The 19,245-nt window shown below is 40.5% G+C and overlaps 4 protein-coding genes across 6 annotated transcripts; 2 read left to right on the top strand and 2 right to left on the bottom strand.

Moving 5' to 3' along the window:
* Positions 1-49: 49 nt before the first annotated feature.
* Positions 50-2,121, bottom strand: LOC100118704 (transmembrane protein 258). 3 transcript variants are annotated; one of them, XM_016990414.3, is made up of 4 exons: positions 1,379-2,121; positions 713-800; positions 282-521; positions 50-203 (listed from the first exon to the last, which is right to left on the bottom strand). In XM_016990414.3, the coding sequence occupies exons 2-3, from the start codon at positions 716-718 to the stop codon at positions 282-284; spliced, it is 246 nt and encodes an 81-aa protein (XP_016845903.1). In that variant the 5' UTR covers positions 719-800; positions 1,379-2,121; the 3' UTR covers positions 50-203. The 3 variants fall into 3 exon arrangements, with proteins under 3 accessions (XP_016845903.1, XP_008210828.1, XP_001600065.1); XM_008212606.4 differs by having other exon boundaries at positions 1,584-2,121; XM_001600015.6 differs by lacking the exon at positions 1,379-2,121 and adding an exon at positions 891-1,056.
* Positions 1,558-7,743, top strand: LOC100119593. Its single transcript, XM_001603286.6, has 9 exons — positions 1,558-1,794; positions 2,144-2,240; positions 2,319-2,509; positions 2,591-3,051; positions 3,333-3,922; positions 4,099-4,750; positions 4,821-5,316; positions 5,401-5,569; positions 5,656-7,743. The coding sequence occupies exons 2-9, from the start codon at positions 2,237-2,239 to the stop codon at positions 6,051-6,053; spliced, it is 2,961 nt and encodes a 986-aa protein (XP_001603336.2). The 5' UTR covers positions 1,558-1,794; positions 2,144-2,236; the 3' UTR covers positions 6,054-7,743.
* A 757-nt stretch (positions 7,744-8,500) lies between these two features.
* On the bottom strand, positions 8,501-13,219 carry LOC100119554 (DNA repair protein REV1). Its single transcript, XM_003427399.5, has 6 exons — positions 13,013-13,219; positions 11,470-12,901; positions 10,947-11,388; positions 9,589-10,852; positions 9,373-9,515; positions 8,501-9,303 (listed from the first exon to the last, which is right to left on the bottom strand). Exons 1-6 carry the CDS (start codon positions 13,061-13,063, stop codon positions 9,156-9,158), a joined length of 3,480 nt encoding a protein of 1,159 aa, XP_003427447.1. The 5' UTR covers positions 13,064-13,219; the 3' UTR covers positions 8,501-9,155.
* A 103-nt stretch (positions 13,220-13,322) lies between these two features.
* On the top strand, positions 13,323-19,207 carry LOC100679763 (centrosome-associated protein CEP250). Its single transcript, XM_031931676.2, has 20 exons — positions 13,323-13,418; positions 13,498-13,595; positions 13,694-14,083; positions 14,157-14,263; positions 14,337-14,635; positions 14,790-14,950; positions 15,034-15,213; positions 15,284-15,384; positions 15,462-15,641; positions 15,830-16,185; positions 16,283-16,551; positions 16,660-16,836; positions 16,905-16,949; positions 17,077-17,308; positions 17,590-17,738; positions 17,822-17,923; positions 18,001-18,210; positions 18,438-18,620; positions 18,689-18,838; positions 18,929-19,207. Exons 5-20 carry the CDS (start codon positions 14,341-14,343, stop codon positions 19,145-19,147), a joined length of 3,009 nt encoding a protein of 1,002 aa, XP_031787536.1. The 5' UTR covers positions 13,323-13,418; positions 13,498-13,595; positions 13,694-14,083; positions 14,157-14,263; positions 14,337-14,340; the 3' UTR covers positions 19,148-19,207.
* Positions 19,208-19,245: the final 38 nt, after the last annotated feature.

Here is a 19,245-nt window from a genome sequence, read left to right as displayed (position 1 = left end):
CTTATTAAATAAATTTATGACGTATTTATTTAATAATAATGCAAGTTCGTAGAGTATCAAACATGATTTATTCTTTACAAAATATCAATATCATACATTGCACACACATACCTTCAGAACACACTGTTGTTATCAATTCTGTTTGAGATATATCAATATCCACAGCATAACTTTTATCAACATAAAACAGACTCAAATCTCAACTAGAAATAAAGATTTTCACTTATTAGTATCAACAATGTCATTATTAACAGATCGATGAACTACTCGCAAATTATTACCTAAACATAAATGCCGACCCATAACAAGAGGAACAGAACACCAAAGCCAGAGAATATCGCTGCCACCAGGGAGATCACCAACTCCTTGAATATGTCCCTCGTGAACTTTGTGCTGGTGACTTCGTAAACGAAAAACCAAGCAGTGAAGAAGATTCCAATACCCAGCAATACGAGTGCCAGTAGAGGAAAGACTGTGGGGTTGATTGGCGAGACATATCTGGCCATAGATTCGATCTCCAGCTATAACAGTACAAAAGTCAATGAATAATTGCAGTCAGAATTAATTAGCAGAGTGATCAATAATACACCTCGCACTTGCGGCGATCTTGTCGATGCAGTACGAAATACGAAATCCAGACAAGTCGACATTGTCAAGTCACCGTAAAACGAGGAAGATTTTAAAGAAGGCTCTATCGAAAACAAATTCTTACCATCATTTTTATTCGTTTATCGATGTCGACGTGGCTCAAAAGATAACCTCAACCGCCTTGTCAACTGCGAAGCTGCGGTATGTTCTCTCTGTAAAACGCACAATGAAAAAACATACATTAGCGCTTGAACGAAGTGATTTGCACGGCGCATAAATACGTAATGCAGGTCTCTACGAACAGTTCGATAATCCGCGGAACTCGGTGGTGCCGGCAACAATAGCGTCTTCGACAAGTGAGAAACTGCGAAAACGAACGGCTGCACTGCACGTCGACGACGAAATCGTATGTACACACTACACAGTACACACTACACACAGTCGCGAGTAGGATATGGATTAGTCGCGTGACGTCAGTAAAATGGCGGACTGGCTTTGGGGGGGAGGACTCTCGCGACTTTGGACTTTAGCTCACTGTTGTCGTTTATATTTTACTTCGAGTCCCGAAAAATCTCAATAATTACTTATTTACTAGGTACTGGTTTTTGCTCTACTGAACCATTTTTCCCCCTTTTTTCTCATATCGCCCTCGTAAAAGTATCCTTCGAAAAAAGGACTCGAGGACAAGTACTACTTTAGGGCAAAACGTTGGCTTCACTTATTTTCGGACTAGTTATTGCCGAATACAAGCAGTAAACAACGAACGATCGATGAACAACCATAACAATACCTGAGTTAACTTCGGCATTTTCGAATCTCGTCCCCCAAAAATGTCCGGCCGTCGTTCCTCGCGAACTCTCGTCCCATCGACTCTACGAGGATCGCGCGATGCGCGTTTCCACACATGAGAACAGGTCATAAAAAGAAGCAGACCATCGCTCATCTCTCTCCCTCCTCCCTCCCTCTCTTAGTCTGTTTGTATGTAGTATTCTTACGTATAGTCCCTCACGCTCTCCCCGTCCGTCGTCGGAGTGGCTGCCTTTATCGCAGTGCATCATCCGTATACGTATAACGTACACTCGGTGCGATTAAACGTCGTCATCGCGATATCCGTTCCCGAGACTGGAGAGTCTCAACATCGTCGAGGTCGACCCCTGCAGGAGCTTCCTCGCCAAAGCCCCGGAGCCTCGGGGAAGCTGAACGAGCGTACGGTATTCCGTTAATCAGACTGAGAGAGACTCGCTCGCTGCGTCGCTGCGTCTCGCTTTCGCTCGCGCGTATTCTATACAACACAGGCGATGTGCACTCCATACACACTCTTATACTCCAGCCGCGAGTCATCCATAGCGCGCCGTGCTGCTGCTGATATTACCCTCTCCTCTCCCCGGCAGGAGATACGCGAGTGATTCATCGTACGTTTCTCTGAAGTGCTGATTATGAGTGTAGGCGAGAGCGAGAGCGGCGAATAGCTGTGTGCGCGAATTTTTTCGCGCTAAATTTAGACAAGTGCTCTCGTTGTTTGTGTCCTACAGTGCTGGGGCTTTGCTATTTTTAGATACCTCCTGGAGACCCTTGCAGCCAGCCACTCTGAAGATGCTGGAGCTGGAGGCTTGGGCATCGTCTGTTCTGGCTGCTGCGACAGCGCTGAATGAGTGAGTGCTGCTGCTGGCTATGTTACAGCTCTGATGCTGGACTGTCATTTAAAGGCCAATGTATTGTTTGCTTCGCAGCCAAAACTTTGCAATATCATGGTTTGACGCAGTACCAACATAAACTGTCGTCACTACCATTAGGGATTAATATGGATTCGCCACCATCCTACTCACTGAGTGTAACTGGACCGCTAAGCGACATTGGCAGCAGCGGTATTGGAGGCTCCATATCCAGTGACTCTGTTCGAGCACATTTTGCTACTACAGAGGTTTGACTGGTTTGCTCTTGTAATATTCCTCATTCTAAACACAGATTCGGCCCAACATTCAGTGGCATGATAATTTTGCAGCTACAGGAAAGCGACATGGAGAGCAAATCTCTGTCCCAGGACTCATTTGATTATTCGGATGGGATACACGGTGAAAACTTCAACACTTTGAAAAAAGGGCCTACTTGGACAGATGTCCTGTCTGCAGCAGCAGCCACAGTTGCAGAGCAAAGGAAGCTGGAAGAAATTGCTATAAAACCACCACCTGAATTCCAGGACAGTCCATCTCCACCTGATACTTCTGCCTCGTCTCTGGAACCCCTTACTGCCGATACCCACACTATTTTGCACACAAGGAGAAGAGCTTCAAACAGATGTATTCGAGAGTTTGCTGAGAGTTTAGTGGAAACAATAGTGGAGGAAGCTCTGGCCATATCGTGTAGAATATCTTGGCCGGAAGGAAAGATTATTCTGAAGCCTACCAGGCACATGCCTAACACGGAAATGATGCACATGAGTTGCAGCAATCGAACAAGTAAAAGGTAAGTTTTAACAGATATGTATTAAGCTCAACAGGATTACATGCGGCCATTGCAAAATTTTTAAATTCTTCATTGAAAATTCATATCTCATGATTTACAAGGTGGCTTATCAATTCGTCACTTCAGATAAAAGAAAATTGCTCTAAATATGGAATTTGAAGTGTCAGTGAGTTGATAACGCATTAATTACTTCGTTTATCGGAAGATTAGAACAATAAAAACTGTAAAAACTGAAAATTCTTTATCAGGCTATAATATTGACATGAACTTTCCTCCTACAGCAGTTCAACGCGCATATGGATGTCGGACTATCTGACGTCCTCCTCACCAGGTCTGGCTACCGCGGGCTATCAAGGCACCATCACTATCACGCCGTTTAGCACTCTAAATCGACCGAACTCCCGTTCGTCCTTAGCTTCGTCACGACTCTCGAGCTCTCACAATTCCATCAACACGACGGGCTTGAGTAACAAGGCCGACGACAGCAGCTTTATCACCTCGGCCATGTCGCACGACATCCTCACGACCAGCCAAATCAGCGACATGTACAACGTGCCCTTCGACTCGGACATCTACACCGTGCCTATTGACGTTGTTCGGCCGCTGCATCATGAGCTACGGACACCCCAACGACCCAAGAGGCACAAGCATCATCGGAAGAGGAGAAGGAATGTATCAGCAAGCTCGCAGAGTGAATTCGAGTTTCATATACAGCAACAATCAGCGAGACACTACTGCGGAGGAATGCTGGGAAAACCAAGATCCATTGGGCATTGCGTGGTCAAGTCACAGAAGATGCTGGCCGAGGTGTGCTGTAACGATTCCGGAGCTGCAGCCGTATCAACGGGAGCTACTGCTAACGGCGCTTGCGGTAATTATATCTTCTATGTGTGATAGAGTGATTACGGTTTGTGTATACAAGATCAGAAAGTTAAGAGCTAACTGATAAAATGTTATCGCATTGATTCATCATTATTTATTCAAATCTTTGTATAATGAATGCGATGTATTGTTTAAATACTCTTATCTGATTAATGATGTATTCAGGCAACGGCAAGAGGCACAGCGTTCCAGGAACCTCGGCAGCGGCAGCCGCTGCTACAATGGGCCGTCAACCACAACAGCAACAGCACCATCGACAACTCACCAAGACTGCTAATAATCATGTACGTAACATCGGTGAGCCGATCCACATGACTCTGCACGAGGTGCGCCAATATCTGCAGACTCTCTACTCTTCGGGCTCGAGCGAGAGTTGTGGCGAGGCCAAGATGAAACGCGACAAGATGGCCAAGATGCTGCCGCCCCAAAGCATCGGTCAGTCGTCTATTCACCTCGCGGCGATGCCCAAGTTCCTCAACTTGAATAACAACAACAAGTACAGCAATCCCCACAACACAGATTCGTCGACAACGAACACGCCTATATCGAACAAGAGCAGCAACGGCCTCATTCAGCATAATAATAATAATATTAACAATAACAACAATAACAATAATAATAGCAGTAGCAATGCAAAAAAGCACAAGAAAAACTCGCTTGCCACGCTGAAGAACAAAAAGGCGAAAGACGAGCGGGGCGACGAGATGAGAACGAGCGACGGTACGGATAGTACCACTGGTGGAAACAGGGAAAAGATTAAGAAAAGTCAGCGCAACTTTTCTCTCAACCTCAAGCAGACTCTGTGCAACATTTTCAGGTTCGTAAAGTTTAATAAAATTTAATTTTTTCATTTCAAAAGAGCGATAATTTATAAATCGTCATTATAGGTTTAAGAAGATTGGCTCGCCGGAGCATCAGATAGTCACAAAGCGCACCAACGTCGTTCACCAACAGCAACCCGTGTCAGACGTGATCGTTCAAGACGAGGACGACCTGGTGGCTGACTACGAGCAGCATCCATCACAGCAGGTGAATAACAACAACGGTGGCATCTCGCTAAACGGTGATTTAGACGACGCCGAGGCTGCAACGACAACGATCGCCACGACGACAACGACCGTCACCACAACGAAGCTGCCTTTCTTTAAACGTGCTCTGCCACCACTTCCCAGGGCGGTGATCAACGGACACTCGGAGTCGGGTTTGGATGCGCAAGTTGGCGACAACGCGATTGTAAATGGTGTAGTACCTCTGTGCGAGTCCCCGGCCAATTCTGGAACCCAAGCCAGAGGTCAACAAATGGCTGCAGCTGAAAATGGAGACGAACCTGCGAATGAGGATACCAGCATGGACTTCGCCGCTAGTATTGAGAAAGTCAAAGACGTGAGTTGTTAACCAATATTCACATACGATTTCACTTTTCAACGTTGCTATTCTTATGCACAACGTTTAATGAATACTTTCTAGTATGGATGGTATTGGGGCCCGATAAGCGGTGAAGCAGCGGAGAAGATTTTGTCGAACGAGCCTGATGGATCTTTCATAGTTCGTGATAGTAGCGACGATCATTATATATTCTCGTTATCATTTAGACTTAACAGTTGCGTTCGGCACGTAAGGATCGAACATGATCAGGGTAATTATGATCAATTCATTAATGTAACTATTAAAATATTATATTAAATGTCGCATAAAAAATACCCTCTTCTATCTCTGCTGCAGGTAACTTTAGTTTCGGCAGTTGCACCAAGTTCAAATCCCATACGATCGTGGACTTCATTGAGAATGCGGTGGAGCACTCGCGTAGTGGCCGATACCTCTTCTTCCTGCACCGACGTCCGGTGCTCGGACCGATGCGCGTTCAACTGCTCCACCCGGTCTCTCGCTTCAAGCAGGTTCAGAGCCTGCAGCATACCTGCCGCTTCGTCATCCTCAAAATGGTACGCAAAGACTTGATTCCGACGCTGCCTCTGCCGCGGCGGCTAATCGATTACCTGAGCGCGCCGCACTACTACAGCGAGCAGTTAGCCTGTGAGCAGGAGGAGCGCGTCGAGTCGCCGGTAAGCTCATCGACTGGCGAGCTCGAGAAGATCTGCTTCACTCCACAAGGCTTGTCGTGAGCGATGCTATGGAGCGCCCCAATGCGCCCGAGCTTGGCTAATCTTCTTCCCCCTCAACGTGCATTACTAACGTTACGATGCCGATGACACGACGTGTAACATATTATTATGACGATATTAAAGGATACGATGCTTAGGGTGAGAGATAAGTACGAGTGTGGGAGAGAAAGAAACGAGAGAGCGCCTGCAGCCTCCTATTGGAAGGCGATTGCTACCGTGCGGTAGCGCTCGCGAATGTGGTATTATGAATGAATGAAGTTCAGTTGTTTTGGCTGAGATGTTGCTTGAGATTGCTGTTTCTGTTAGAGGAAAATCCTAAGAATTAAAATATAAGTGTTCGAGCAATTTTTTTCTGACATTCTTTGTCCAGTTGAAAACGGATGATTTGAAGTAATAATAATCAAGCGTAGTAAGAAAAAAATCCGTTTGATTGATAAATTTCTGGTTGAAAAATCAAGTGTGTAGTAACGTCTTTTCTAGTAGTTCTTAAGATTTTGCCTTTAAATATTGAAATTTTGGTCATACTTTGTTCAACGTTGTTGAAGTGTAGGAATTTGAATAATAGTCAGAATTGAATAATGTTGAACAAAACAAACTTTAATAATACAGAGTCCGCGATTTCAAGTAGTTAAGGTCAAAACATACTTATGAGCGCTACTGTACATATGCGTAAAGCGACATTTTTCACCAAGTCATTTTACGTGCGAGAAGCAACGACGAATTTAGTTTAGAATCCGCGTTGACATTTATTATTCGCGTTGATTCGTATGTACTTTTGTAAAGTATAGTTACTTTTTCACCGAAGATTCTATGTTGTTTTACACATTATCGATTGTTATCGAGGAAAGTCTGGTTTTTGGTTTATAAGAAAAATACTATTGTTATAAATTTTAAATTATTAATATATTATGATTATTATTATGATTATTATTATATTATTATCGCACTCTTGTCGGAAGTATTAGACGAACATCTATTACTTTCCAACAATTTTCATTGTTATCTATCTTGTAATAAGCATAAGATGCAAACGAGATAAAAAATTTTAATCATTCTACGAGCGCGAAATATTAGGAATCTTTTTATACTCGTATAATATTACAAACTATAATACATAATACGATATTGAATAAATACTGCATTAGGATAAGAAAACTCGTGTAAATTCGCGGTTTAGTTAAGTGCGCGCACACAAAGCGCACGAGCCAAGCGTATATGTAACAATTCGATCGAGGCACAAGCTATATAAGTAAATGGCCAGCTTGTCGAACGACCGAACAAAGCACATTTGCATTGCGTTTTAACGAAAATTTTTTCTCTTTTTCAAGAATTGATAAAGAAAGACATCTACTTAATAGCCGCCAAGTAATGGTAAAATTGAAAAAGAATTAGTGCAATATGTAATCATCCGTAGATTTGAAAGCAGCGATCATTCTCGCGCGGCCAGCAAGAACGAAGTAGTAGCGTGATGTTTGACATACTTTTTATAGTCCTCCTCCCATTTACCTTTTGCCCCTATCCATTGTGTATTGAGTTTCGTTAAATCCAATGAATTGCTAGATCTCGTCCTTTTTTATAAAATCTATATTTTATTCCTTAGCTTACTATCGTTTGATGCGTGCGTCTAGTGAGTTTTCAAACCAAAAAGCAAGCTGTATTGTATGTACATGTATAACTTAATTTACCTAAAGTCTTTTTCATTTTCTTCGCCCCATCCGCGCAATATCTACTCTGCGTCGGTGCTCCGATATTATAAACCGCTTACTCTTCAGCATGTAAGAACAGTATCGATAAAGAAAAACCATACGTACTCGCACGCGCACGTACGCACGCACACGCACACACTCATTCAGATGCATTTACATGGTCTCATGAGATGTCATCTCGAAATTTTTATATACGCATACCTTGTGTAACGATGAAAATTCGAAAATGTACGAATTAAATACCGTGTATATATATATATATATATATATATATATATATATATATATATATATATATATATATATATATATATATATATATATATATATATATATATATATATATATATATATATATATTATATATATATATATATATATATATATATATATATATATATATATATATATATATATATATATATATATATATATATATCAAACAGAAGAAAATGCACATTACAATTAGCCCACCGAAATTATTCACATTTAATTTTGCGTTAATAGAGCTTTACGTTAAAAGTATTACAAAAAAATATTCGTTATTCGTTAAGTTGATGCAAACCAATTATTTTATTTTACAGTAGTCAATTCATCGATTTTTAAGTCAATAATACGTAGATTTAGAGTAAGAAGTAATTCCTTTTTCAGCAAAAGGTAACATGTCTGTGTTCCGATAAAATGAATACCTAAAATTTATAAAACAATAATAAGTGATAGTTAATTAACTGTAAACATAAATTTAATTTTTTTTACTGTATATCCTTGCGGAGTATACGATTTTATATACCATGTAAATTCATCCATGATACTTGCATACGTACATAACAAACAGACAAACAGTAATTGACGTTAATATACATATAATAAAGATTTGATTAGATGATAAAGAATGGAATACATAGTAGTGTTTAAAAGACACAAACACATACACATACAAAGAGAGCAAGCGAAGACTTCATACGTGATACGCAAAAATAATTTGCGCGGGCATTGTGATTTCATTTAAAATAAATAAAATTCCGTCTATATTATGTGGTGTAATTAATTTTCCCTCCACAATTTAGAATGCTTGCGATGTACTTAATATAAAAATATTTATTTACAGGATATAGTTGGCATTAGAATAGTACATTACGATACGTGTGACTGAAATGTTTCTTTTTTACACGTCGCATAGCGCCGTGTAAAACTGAACCATTTAAGTCAAGAGTATCGTATAAAATTTTATAGCACAGACTGCTAAAATCCGCAAGTCTTGCCTATTCGTGACTAAAGTAGTCCTTACTCGCTACGCTTGTGCGCTAACCTCACGGTGCAAAGAAGGACTGATTTAGTCACAGATAGGCGTGACTTAACAGCGGATTTTAGCCACGCTGTTCTATAAATTATAATATCACACTTCATTGGTTTTACATTTATCACAGTCAATTTTTTTCGTCCATATATTGTATCCGCAGTACTGGCGCACACGAGCCTGAATATGCTTTAACATTTTTTCATAGGTGCTGTGCCAAATGCAACTTTCTGATTTTACAACACACCTAAAAATAAAAAATGTTTTAGACTGTGCTAAAAATTAATCGTGACTTTGAAAAAATCTGTTGACTTACCTGTGTAAGCAATTTAAAAGACAATGCAGGTCTAATAAACGCCCTTTGCGAGGCAAGGTTCCAAGATAAGTCGTAAGAGACAGAAAGTCGACGTCATTAACATCGGAATTGTTGACAATCCACTGCTGCATTTGCAACTTTACCTGTTATAAATAATATTATATGAATACAAAGTTTAATAGAGGTCCGCAATTAATAAAATATTATGCATCTTACCTGAATTATTGGAAGATCAAGAAGACAATTTACTAAGCTAGATAAAATTTCGGAATGCTCTTCATTCCCATTTGCTGGGTCGAAATGAAAACTCCTTCTTGCTGCAGAAATGCCTGGGGGTTCTTCAGCTTGTGGATTTTGATTAATTTCTTGCATTTTGTTATTGTTAGAGGTCACACCTTTCTCGTTTACTTTCTTATCATTTGTAGAAGAAGCATTGCTTTTAGTTTCTTTCTTTCCTGCGCCTTTCGTTACCTTCAGCTTACCAGCTTTAGATTTCGTACTTTTCTGTGGTTGCTTTTCAGTTTTAAACATACCCCAAGCCTTATTTACAATGTTATTAGTAGGTGTAACTTTTTTAACGTTCTTTTTAGCGTTGCAATAAGATTTCACTTCATTTTTCATTTCTTCTGGCAAAGCTGCTAGAAATTCTGGATCAATTTGCGAAAAAGACAAATTTTCTTCTAACCTGTTGTTAATACTTATGGTATTTTTATTATGACTGTTGTCTTTCTGAGTTTTATGCATAGGACTTGTGCTTGGTTTTTCATTGTTTTTATTTTGTTTATACTCATTGAGAATCTCGTTTCGAATATCTTCTGGTAATTCAACTAAAACGTTCATATCGATTTCTTGAATGTCTGGCACTTTTATTTTCGCTGATCTGTTAGCTGAGAAAGGCTTCGTCTGTTTAAAATAATCAGGTTGCGTTTTTTGCTTGGATTGACTGGAACTTATCAAAGATGTATCTTTCTTTGGTAAATTGGTGGCATTTGAAGCACCAACGTTTATTTGTGTGGAAACAAGTTTATTTTTTGAACTTGAAGGCGTCTCATTCATATGCGTCACCTTGAAAGGATTATCATTAGCGTTCTTTTCACTGGAATCTGATTTTGGTACTGTGTTTGATTGATGACAGTCAATCTTTATATCTTCTGAGAGTAGCTGATTCTCTAAACTCAAGGTAATTTCATTTTCATTATTTGTATCTAATTTATTATTATGTACACTTATTTCATTATTTGTATTTGTATTTGGAACACTCATTTCTTTGTGATTGTTTTGTTGTTCTCTGGTATCAGAACTTGTAAGACAGTCGGTTTCACTTAATTTTTTTACTGGAGCTTTCATTCTGTCTATAAATTTCAAAATTGTAGATCCAGCTGTTTTGGACTTCAAAGATTCCAATTTTGTAATTTGAATTCCAATGCCTCTTGCATCTTGAGGACTTTCACTAAATTGATTCCAAAGAGCTATGGCTTCTCTGCAATACAAATGTTAAGGTTCAATAAATTAGTATAATGACAATATATTTGATATGGTATCAATTTTTTTTTTTATAAGATACAAGTCATCACCTTGTAATTATAACAGAGTCATCAGTAGGTGCAATGAGATTTTTCGACTTATTATAAGCGTCGCAAAGACCATGACCCATAAACTTAAGTGGCTCATTAGGCGCCTCTTTTGCTCGAAACATCACTTTCAATGTAATACATTTTCCTTTTGAGTTGATTTTTTTTAATCTATCACTGATCTTCATACTCAATTTTTTCAAAAATTCATGTGCTGCTTCTGCGTTTTCAAATCGTATTCCATAATTCACCTCAGCAGAGACCGATTTTCTCACGTGCTCTAAATTTAATTTAGCTTGATCAATTCCACGGCACATGTCATGTAACTGCTGCCCATTCTTTTTACCAAACTCTTTTTGTAACTCATACAAGGATATAGTTTCTAAATCAGCACAAGTTTCAACATTCATTTTTTGCAATTTCTCACTAGTAGACCATCCAACACCTGAAGATAAAAGCAAATAACATAACATTATTATCATTATTTTGTTCTCATGGTCTATAAAAATAAGTGAATGTATCAAACCTGGTAAATCTCTCACTTTCAGAGTCCTGATAAAGGACCTAATGCTATCACCCTTTAAGTAGCATTGACCATCAGGTTTTGCTTTTTTGGTGGCCAATCTAGCTTGCAGTTTATTTTCCCCAAATCCAGTGGAAACAGGACAACCTGTTTTCTTTTTTATTTCATTTCTAATTATTGTAGCAAACTCTAAAGGAGTTAGACCAGAAACTTTAAGAATTTTTGTACAATCTGCATACATTTCATCACAACTAACAGCTTCGATGTCAAGAGTGTAGGAAGCAAGTGTATCATACAAAGTATATGAGACTTCTTTGTACCCATCAAAATCGTATCTAATAGTTTTCAGATTAGGGCAAAGCTTCAAGGCTTTGCCTAAAAGCATTCCATTTTTTACTCCTGCTTTTCTCGCCTCATAAGAGCAAGAAGCAACTTCTGACATGGAACCATATTCACTTGGATCGTTTTGTTTATTGCCTTTGGCATGAGCTACTGCAATAGGAAAACCTCTCAACTCTGGATGATTTCTAAGGCCTACTGATACAAAGAAACAGTCCATATCTATGTGCATGATGATTTGACTTTTTTGTGCTGAAGACGAAATGTTTAAGTTCATAGCAGGACTTTCATCAGTTGCAAACAAATCTTCGTCCGAATCAGAATCATCAACTTTATTTGATGGACCAGCTTTACAATTATTGACATAGGATTGATGCTTTAAAGCATCTAGACCTGGAAATTTTCCATCACTTTTATCCCTTAAATCATTAATGTATTCCTTGAACATTGCACCCATTGTTGCAATGTGATGCAATCGTGAGTTGTTATAAAAGTCTGTCAGGAATTCAGGATTTTTAGTGCAATTGGCAATGACTGAAGGAGCTTCAGAACTTGAAGAAGTCTGTACTTTTGGTTCAGACATCTTTTCAGCAACTTTGACTTCAGATTTTGAGTCGACTGCTACATTAGATTTTGTAGCATTTGACAAAATATCAGATGCTGATTCTGGTCGCGATGCTTCTGATGATTTATTTTGTTTTGTCATTTGTGCAAAAATTGATGGCTGTGTTTTGGTGCACTGAGAATACAACAAGTAGTTTCTGAAGTCTAATACTTTTCCTGCTTTAATACTATCCGTGATCCACTCTGGTTTGCAAAGAGGAAGAGGATTTTTTGCTTTACGGTAAGCAACAATTTTGGAGTAAGGCAAATTAGAAGCTATCATGTGAGTTGTAGTCTGTGATCTCAGATAGTGATGATAAATGCCTCCGTGAGCCATCATCAAACGTTTTAACTCATCTGCAGTTGGATTTGTGTATCCGTTGACAAAAATTGCTATGCCATTAAAAAGGGTTGACGCATTTGAAAATTCACTTTGAGCAGCTTCTTGGAACTGTTCTTCTAACTTGGCTTTTTTTGCTGCCATGTATCCTCCCTAAAAGTGAAAGAATGTTATAGTTAACTTTGAATTCGGAGTTAAAATTAATGAGTTTGCTTCAATTCAATGTTTTGATTATAGTTTGTAGGTTAACTGCTCAATTCTCACCCAATCTTCGCAACAATCAGCCCACGCTGCATTTTTCTTTTTTTCAGCCATTATTGGATGTTTACGTACATTATTTACAACAAATAAATGCAAATATATTGTTTATATCGGTTGGCCTTTGAATAATACATTTCGCGCGTTAACATTTACAAAACAAATCGCGGCCATTTTGAAACTATCTTACTATATATTATAGATAGTTTTATCTTTTTATCTATGAATTATAGGCGCGCGCACTGAGATTTTCAAAATTCAAATTTCAAGCGCTGTGCAATACACATATATTCGATTCGTTCCATAAAGTGAAAAACAATCGATGGCCAAATTCAAAATCCTTCAGACTGTTGTGTTTGTCTCGGTACATCACAACATGTTTTTACCTTTTGGGACACACTAAAACTTTCGGGTAAATTCGACGTGAAACTCCTTATCAATATCTTCCATGCTCATTTCACAAAATACAGCGTTTCCGAACTAAATTCCAGAATACATTGTAAGGAGACGAAAATTGTCCGACGCGATTCGGAACCGAGGCGCGTTTGCGGAAGAGGAGCTACAAAACCGACGCGTCATCGTTTCGAAGGTAAAAACATGAAGGTACACTATATTTGCACCCATCCTTAATCCCCTCGAAAATCACCACGATCTCTTCAACGAATCCTCGTAACTTTTCTCACGCAGAAGCGGAAGCCTTGTCCGTTAAGTCAAATACGCTCGTTGCGGGACGTTCAGAACCCCCTGTCGCGCGTTCGATCCCTGGATTCAAACTCGAGGTGTTGGAGCAAAAGCGGCTCGTCCCCGCGCAACAGGAGACATCAAGTACACGCGAAAAACCCGGACGTAGCCGTTCGGAGGAAGAGCCCGATTAGCAGGAGGGAAGTCCCCAAGTCGCTGGAATCCCTGTTCAATTTGCACAAGCCTATTGAGTTGTGTATCGAGGATTTTCAATTCTGCCATCCGCCCGTGGAGGAGAAGTCGGAAGATTCGGATTCGGAGTTTCGGTCTGGGAAGCCCGAAGATTTTATCGATAAATTACAGCCGGTTTTCTTGGAAGAAAGTATCGTACTGCAGGTTGGTGGCTAAGCGAAGGCTCTGCTAAGGTGCCTCTGCAGGTAATTATAAAAACCACCTGTGTTTCTTGTAGGAAAGCGACGTAGAAGGGTCGTTAAATGAAGAAATAAATCGAAAATATCAAAGTTTCGAGAAGATCGAGGATATCCCTATCTTGTCAGAAATCGACGATCTTTCGAGGTAAACATAAAATAAAAATAACGATAAAAATAAAGTCATGTAAATGGTTCAAAATTCTTTACGCATTATACAGTAGAATGGCTGACGAAAAGGAAGACGCTCCCGTAGCAGCCGAGGGCGAACAGGAAAACGAACCTCAAGAGATAGTCGAAGAAGCAGAGCAAGTTCAAGTTTCCGACGAGCCCGCAAAAGAAGCTGAAAACCAGGGCGACGAAGCCCAAACCGCTGAGGCGCGAGATGTGGCCGATGACGGCAAAACGCTGGCGACTGAGAAATCTGAAGAGACTGCAACGGCGAAGGATCTATCCGCGAGAGGAGATAAGTCGTCGATTTACGCACCCGAGTATCAGTTGCCTCCAGGTTTGGGCGAAGGTTCGTAAACACCTGTGATGGTCGACTTATTTGTGTTTTACACATTCGCTCTGTAAAAATACGTATTCTCACTCTAATTTATTCAACGCTTTCGGTTGAGAATTAGCAATAATGCATTGTTGAGCACGAAGAAACTTCATTGATAAAAATAAAGGGATTCCTGTCGGACCTGGCCAAAATCGGGAATCGATAATGAGCTCGGTACCTGTCACGGAATCGGCTGTAATGCAACAAATGTTCAAAGCTGACGAGAGAGCGAAAATCGTTCGCGCGGAAATACAAGAGTTAAAGGCTTCCATAAACGAACTGACGAACGTTAGTAAACGCTAGCTAGCTATCGACTGATTCGATTTTAAACCAACTGATGCGACATCGGCGTTATTTTCTTTTCATCGAAGAAAGATGAGCTTTCGGAAGAGGATACGATTATCCTGAGAGACAAGCAAACGGAGGTGATGCGCAAAGTTGGCGAACTAAATGACATCACACGTAAACTGCAACGGATCATCGGTCTCGTCGACCCGTCGACCCCCACATTCGCAAAGATGTTCGAGCTTCTACCGTATCCGCACACAAGGGTAATTTAATCTAGTGAAGCTAAACTTGTGCGGAAATGATAGTATTCGCTATACGATGGCTTGCTCTTAGGGTACGGAGGATGAGAAGGAAAAATCATGCGAAAATCTTGTAGAAGGAATAAAAGAGTGCGAAAGGTTCGCCTTTCCTCAGATAGAGTACCCAGAGGACAAGTAATACCCTTTTCTTTTAATTTTATCGTCATTGAAGTATTGATCACTGTATAATCTTTGTAAAAATGCGCCAAAAGATTACCGCGAGTCATAGTTTGCGGAAACACAGAAGACAACATACCAAAAATAGTAGTTCCTGATAGTAGGCCGAGGAGCCGAGGCAACAAATGCATCGAGAAACTGACGGGAAGACTCTCGGAATCGTTGTGCTTGCAGGACAAACTTGCTAAAGAAAACGCTGAGCTAGAAGGCGGCAAGTGAGTTCTTAGACACTCTTCAACGAAAATGTTACATTCAACACGCGGTATAACCCATTCGAAACAATAACAGCTGAGCGCTATACGAGTCTGAACATACGTTCACTCTGCTGACGCGTCGCTCTAACCAAACCACCGCAATACCTTCAACATTCTCCATAATTTCTACTACCAAATCCGTAATACAGATACGCATTGGAGCGCGAGCTCCTCGAGAAGGACAATGCGGTCGAGTGCCTGGAGCGCAAGGTCCGCGGCTTGCAGGACGAGATGCGCTTTGTGGTAAAGGAAAACTGCGAGCTCAACCGCAAGCTCGTCTGTCTGCAGCAGCAGCAGCAACAGCAGCAGCAGAGCTGCAGCTCACCCTGTTCGGTACCGTCGCCGCGATTGTCGCCGAAATCAGAGAGCAGGTGCCGATCGCCCAGAATTTCACCTCAACCACCAACGGCAGTACTCGATCTGTCTTGCAAGTGCAGCGCGAGAGAACAAAGCAGGGAGCAAACTGCTCAGCCACCCGTCGAAGCGTCGAACGCGTGTAGAAATCGTTAGCGTCTTTGGCTTCCTTTAGATAACGATTACGATAAATCACGAAGAAGTATTAACAAAAAATAAATGAAAATCTTACAACTTATTGTTCTCAGACAGCCCGATCTCGCGCCGAGATCCTCGAGCTTACAACTCGCCACGTCTAGCAGGTGGTGCTTCACGAGGAGACGACGGATTTACGCACTATCAACAAAATCGTCAAGAGATGCAGGCTCACAATAGTTACCGAAACGGTATCTCCAGTAATAATGGCTGTGCAAAGTCCCCAGCGATGATAAGTCAAGGACCTGCGCGAGGAGGTGCCGTTTGCCCGGCCGAGATCGACGAGCGGCTCGCTGCCTATGGAAATAATACCAAGTATTTGGTGCGATTATTCTATCTCGTTTCTTATAACGCCTTTTATACGTTTATAAATAACAAAAGTTTATCGGCTCTTTCATAAGCATAATTCACATAGCAACATTTTAAATAGGTAGAGCAACTGTCATGCGTCGAAAACGAGGTGAGAACACTTCAAGCAGACCTCATGAACGTGCAACACGAGAGGCAGCAGCTTGAGCAGCAGCGTAAGCTCCTTGAGTGTGCCAATCCATGCGCCACTTGTGTATGCTGTCCTGAGCCGCCGAAATCGTTAAATCTACCTCCCAAGGTTCGTCATTCCTTAATTTTTCCGATGACTTTAATTTTTCTTGAAGCAAACACTCCTTTGCTTTGCAGAATAAACAAGAATTTCTTTCTTGCTCGCCCTGCGATGTCACGCCGGTAAGAATCACTCAGTCCACTCCATTTTCATATGAAAAAAATACAAGTTAATTGAAATGAAGTTTCGGGTCGGGCAACAAAAAACTTTCGCAACCTATCAAGCATCTTTGATATTCACAATCAACAGGAGGCGAACGCTTGCGCGGCCCAACAGTTACGCGATCTGCGCGAGCAATATGCCCGTCTTCAAGACGACTATAAAGATAAGCTGTGCGAAGTATCGCGGCAGCGCGCGGATGCCGAAGCTTTGAAACGAGAGGCTCGCGAGGCCAGGGAAGAGCGAGAGCGCATGGAAATTAAGCTGATCGACGCCCAAGAACGCTCGCGTGCCATCGAGGCTGAGCGCAACGAGTTGCTCGGTAGGTTTGCAATTTTCCATCATACAGTTGCTTACAGAGGTACTGCGAACTTCGACGGTTGTCGCATCGATCGTTCATAACAAAACACTCAAAATTGATTATAGAACTGAAGTACATAGTCTTAGGTGGCGATTCGCTTAAAATCGCAGCAGCACTTAAAATGCGTTTGTCATTAAATTCATAGAAAGAGCTGAAAATAGTTAATGATTTGCTACAGTGCCTTGTAAATATGCATTTATCGCACGTAATGATAAACCTTTCGTTCATGGTTCTGGTAAAAGGTACGAAAGAGCAGTTGATTGAACAGGAGCAAGCGTTGCTAGTGGCGAGACAACGTTTCCGTGAGGCCCAGGATGAACTCGAGGAATTGCGCACGATGATTCGGGATCAGGCTGCTCAACTCGACGACTACAGAAATAAATACCTGCAGGTGACAGTTGATACTTTTGCAAAAGCTGTTCGTCGAACGAATCTGATTATATATTTTTAAAATCTCGGTGTGCATACATACAGGCGCAGCAACAGGTGGAAGAGCAACGGCGGCAGTTGGACCTTATGGAGATGGACAATGCTAGGATGAACGAAAATGTTGCGCTGGAAATCGGCAGAGTTAAGGTAATTTAGTACAAAGTATAATAATAAAGAAATAATAATAAAATTAAAAAGTATTTATAACAATTCGCGTTGTTTAGAATCAATTTCAAGAGAAATTAGCGGAAATAGCTCCGCTTCCGGATATTTTAAAGCAAACACAGATGAAACTGCAAGAGACGCAGCAACAACGAATGTTAGCCGAACATAACTGCGAAGACTTATCGCGAGAGCTTTTGGCGGCCAAGGATAAGATCGACTCCATGCAGAATCAGATAAACGACCTACAGCGGGAGATTCAAAATCTACAAGTATGGCTGCTCTTTATCGTAAATTTTATCATGTTATAGATGCTTTCAATGTATGTGTGTGTGTGTGTGTGTGTGTGTGTGTGTGCGTGCGTGTGTGTGTATATATATATATATATATATATATATATATATATATATATATATATATATATATATATATATATATATATATATATATATATATATATATATATATATATATATATATATATATTCTTATGTCTAAGGATGAGAAAAACGACGGCGGAAGCAGAATAGAAGATCTAGAGAAAAAGAATGGTGAACTGAGGAATGAAAACGAGCGCCTAAAAAATGCCATTGCTCGATTTGAGGAGCAGCAAGCAGTGATGCAGAAGCGTATCGACGAAAAACAACACGAAGTGACACAGCTTACTGCTATGCTCGAACAGGTAAAGTTAGTTATTACCGCAAAAATGATTTGAATTAACGAAATTCATTAATTGGAATTGGGTTTAAGGTGCGAGAAGACTCGGCAAGACAAGTGTCGAGAACGAAAGAGAGATGTGAGGCCATTAAGCGAAGCATGCAGGCGCAAATTAGCGACTTTGAGATACAATTAGCCCAATGTCGAGCTGCAGCAAAAACCGCACAAAAAGAAAGAGACGAAGTAAGTTGATCTTACAGCATGTTTTTTGTTGTAAAAATATAATTATATTATACAAGTGGAAAAAAAATCATTAATTTATTTTTGTAACAGATAAGGCAAAAAATGCAAGGCCAAATCGGAAATTTGAGCGAAGCTTTGCAACAGGCCCAAGGAAGAATCAAATCCTTGCAAGGGCACGTGGAATACTTAAAAGTATCTTACAGCAACGTTTTTGGCAATCAAGTTCCAGGAGAATCCACGACGCTAGTTCCTCAAACGGAATCGCTCACTGGGGGTCAAGGCTACGACTCATGCGACTGTAATCACTGAAGGCTGAACTGTAATTCAAAATCTAATTGTTCTTTTTGTCTTCGAGAGACTCCGTACAAATATTTATGGCAAAAAAAGATAAATGTCTTCTCCCTTAC

Source organism: Nasonia vitripennis, chromosome 1, assembly GCF_009193385.2.
Source record: "Nasonia vitripennis strain AsymCx chromosome 1, Nvit_psr_1.1, whole genome shotgun sequence".
NCBI lineage: Eukaryota > Metazoa > Arthropoda > Insecta > Hymenoptera > Pteromalidae > Nasonia > Nasonia vitripennis.
Note: the sequence above shows the minus strand (reverse complement) of the source record. Positions and strands in the feature narration are given on the sequence as shown.

Bases quoted from the DNA above. Each gene is read 5' to 3' on its own strand.
- LOC100119593 (XM_001603286.6), top strand. The intron at 2,510-2,590 runs GTTTGACTGGTT...ATAATTTTGCAG, and splicing joins CACATTTTGCTACTACAGAG to CTACAGGAAAGCGACATGGA. The intron at 4,751-4,820 runs GTTCGTAAAGTT...TCGTCATTATAG, and splicing joins ACTCTGTGCAACATTTTCAG to GTTTAAGAAGATTGGCTCGC.
- LOC100119554 (XM_003427399.5), bottom strand. From the start codon at position 13,063: ATGGCTGAAAAAAAGAAAAATGCAGCGTGGGCTGATTGTTGCGAAGAT. The intron at 10,853-10,946 runs GTGATGACTTGT...TTTGTATTGCAG, and splicing joins GACTCTGTTATAATTACAAG to AGAAGCCATAGCTCTTTGGA. The intron at 9,516-9,588 runs GTAAGATGCATA...TATTTATAACAG, and splicing joins TTGATCTTCCAATAATTCAG to GTAAAGTTGCAAATGCAGCA.
- LOC100679763 (XM_031931676.2), top strand. From the start codon at position 14,341: ATGGCTGACGAAAAGGAAGACGCTCCCGTAGCAGCCGAGGGCGAACAG. The intron at 14,636-14,789 runs GTTCGTAAACAC...ATAAAAATAAAG, and splicing joins GCCTCCAGGTTTGGGCGAAG to GGATTCCTGTCGGACCTGGC. The intron at 16,552-16,659 runs GTGCGATTATTC...CATTTTAAATAG, and splicing joins GAAATAATACCAAGTATTTG to GTAGAGCAACTGTCATGCGT.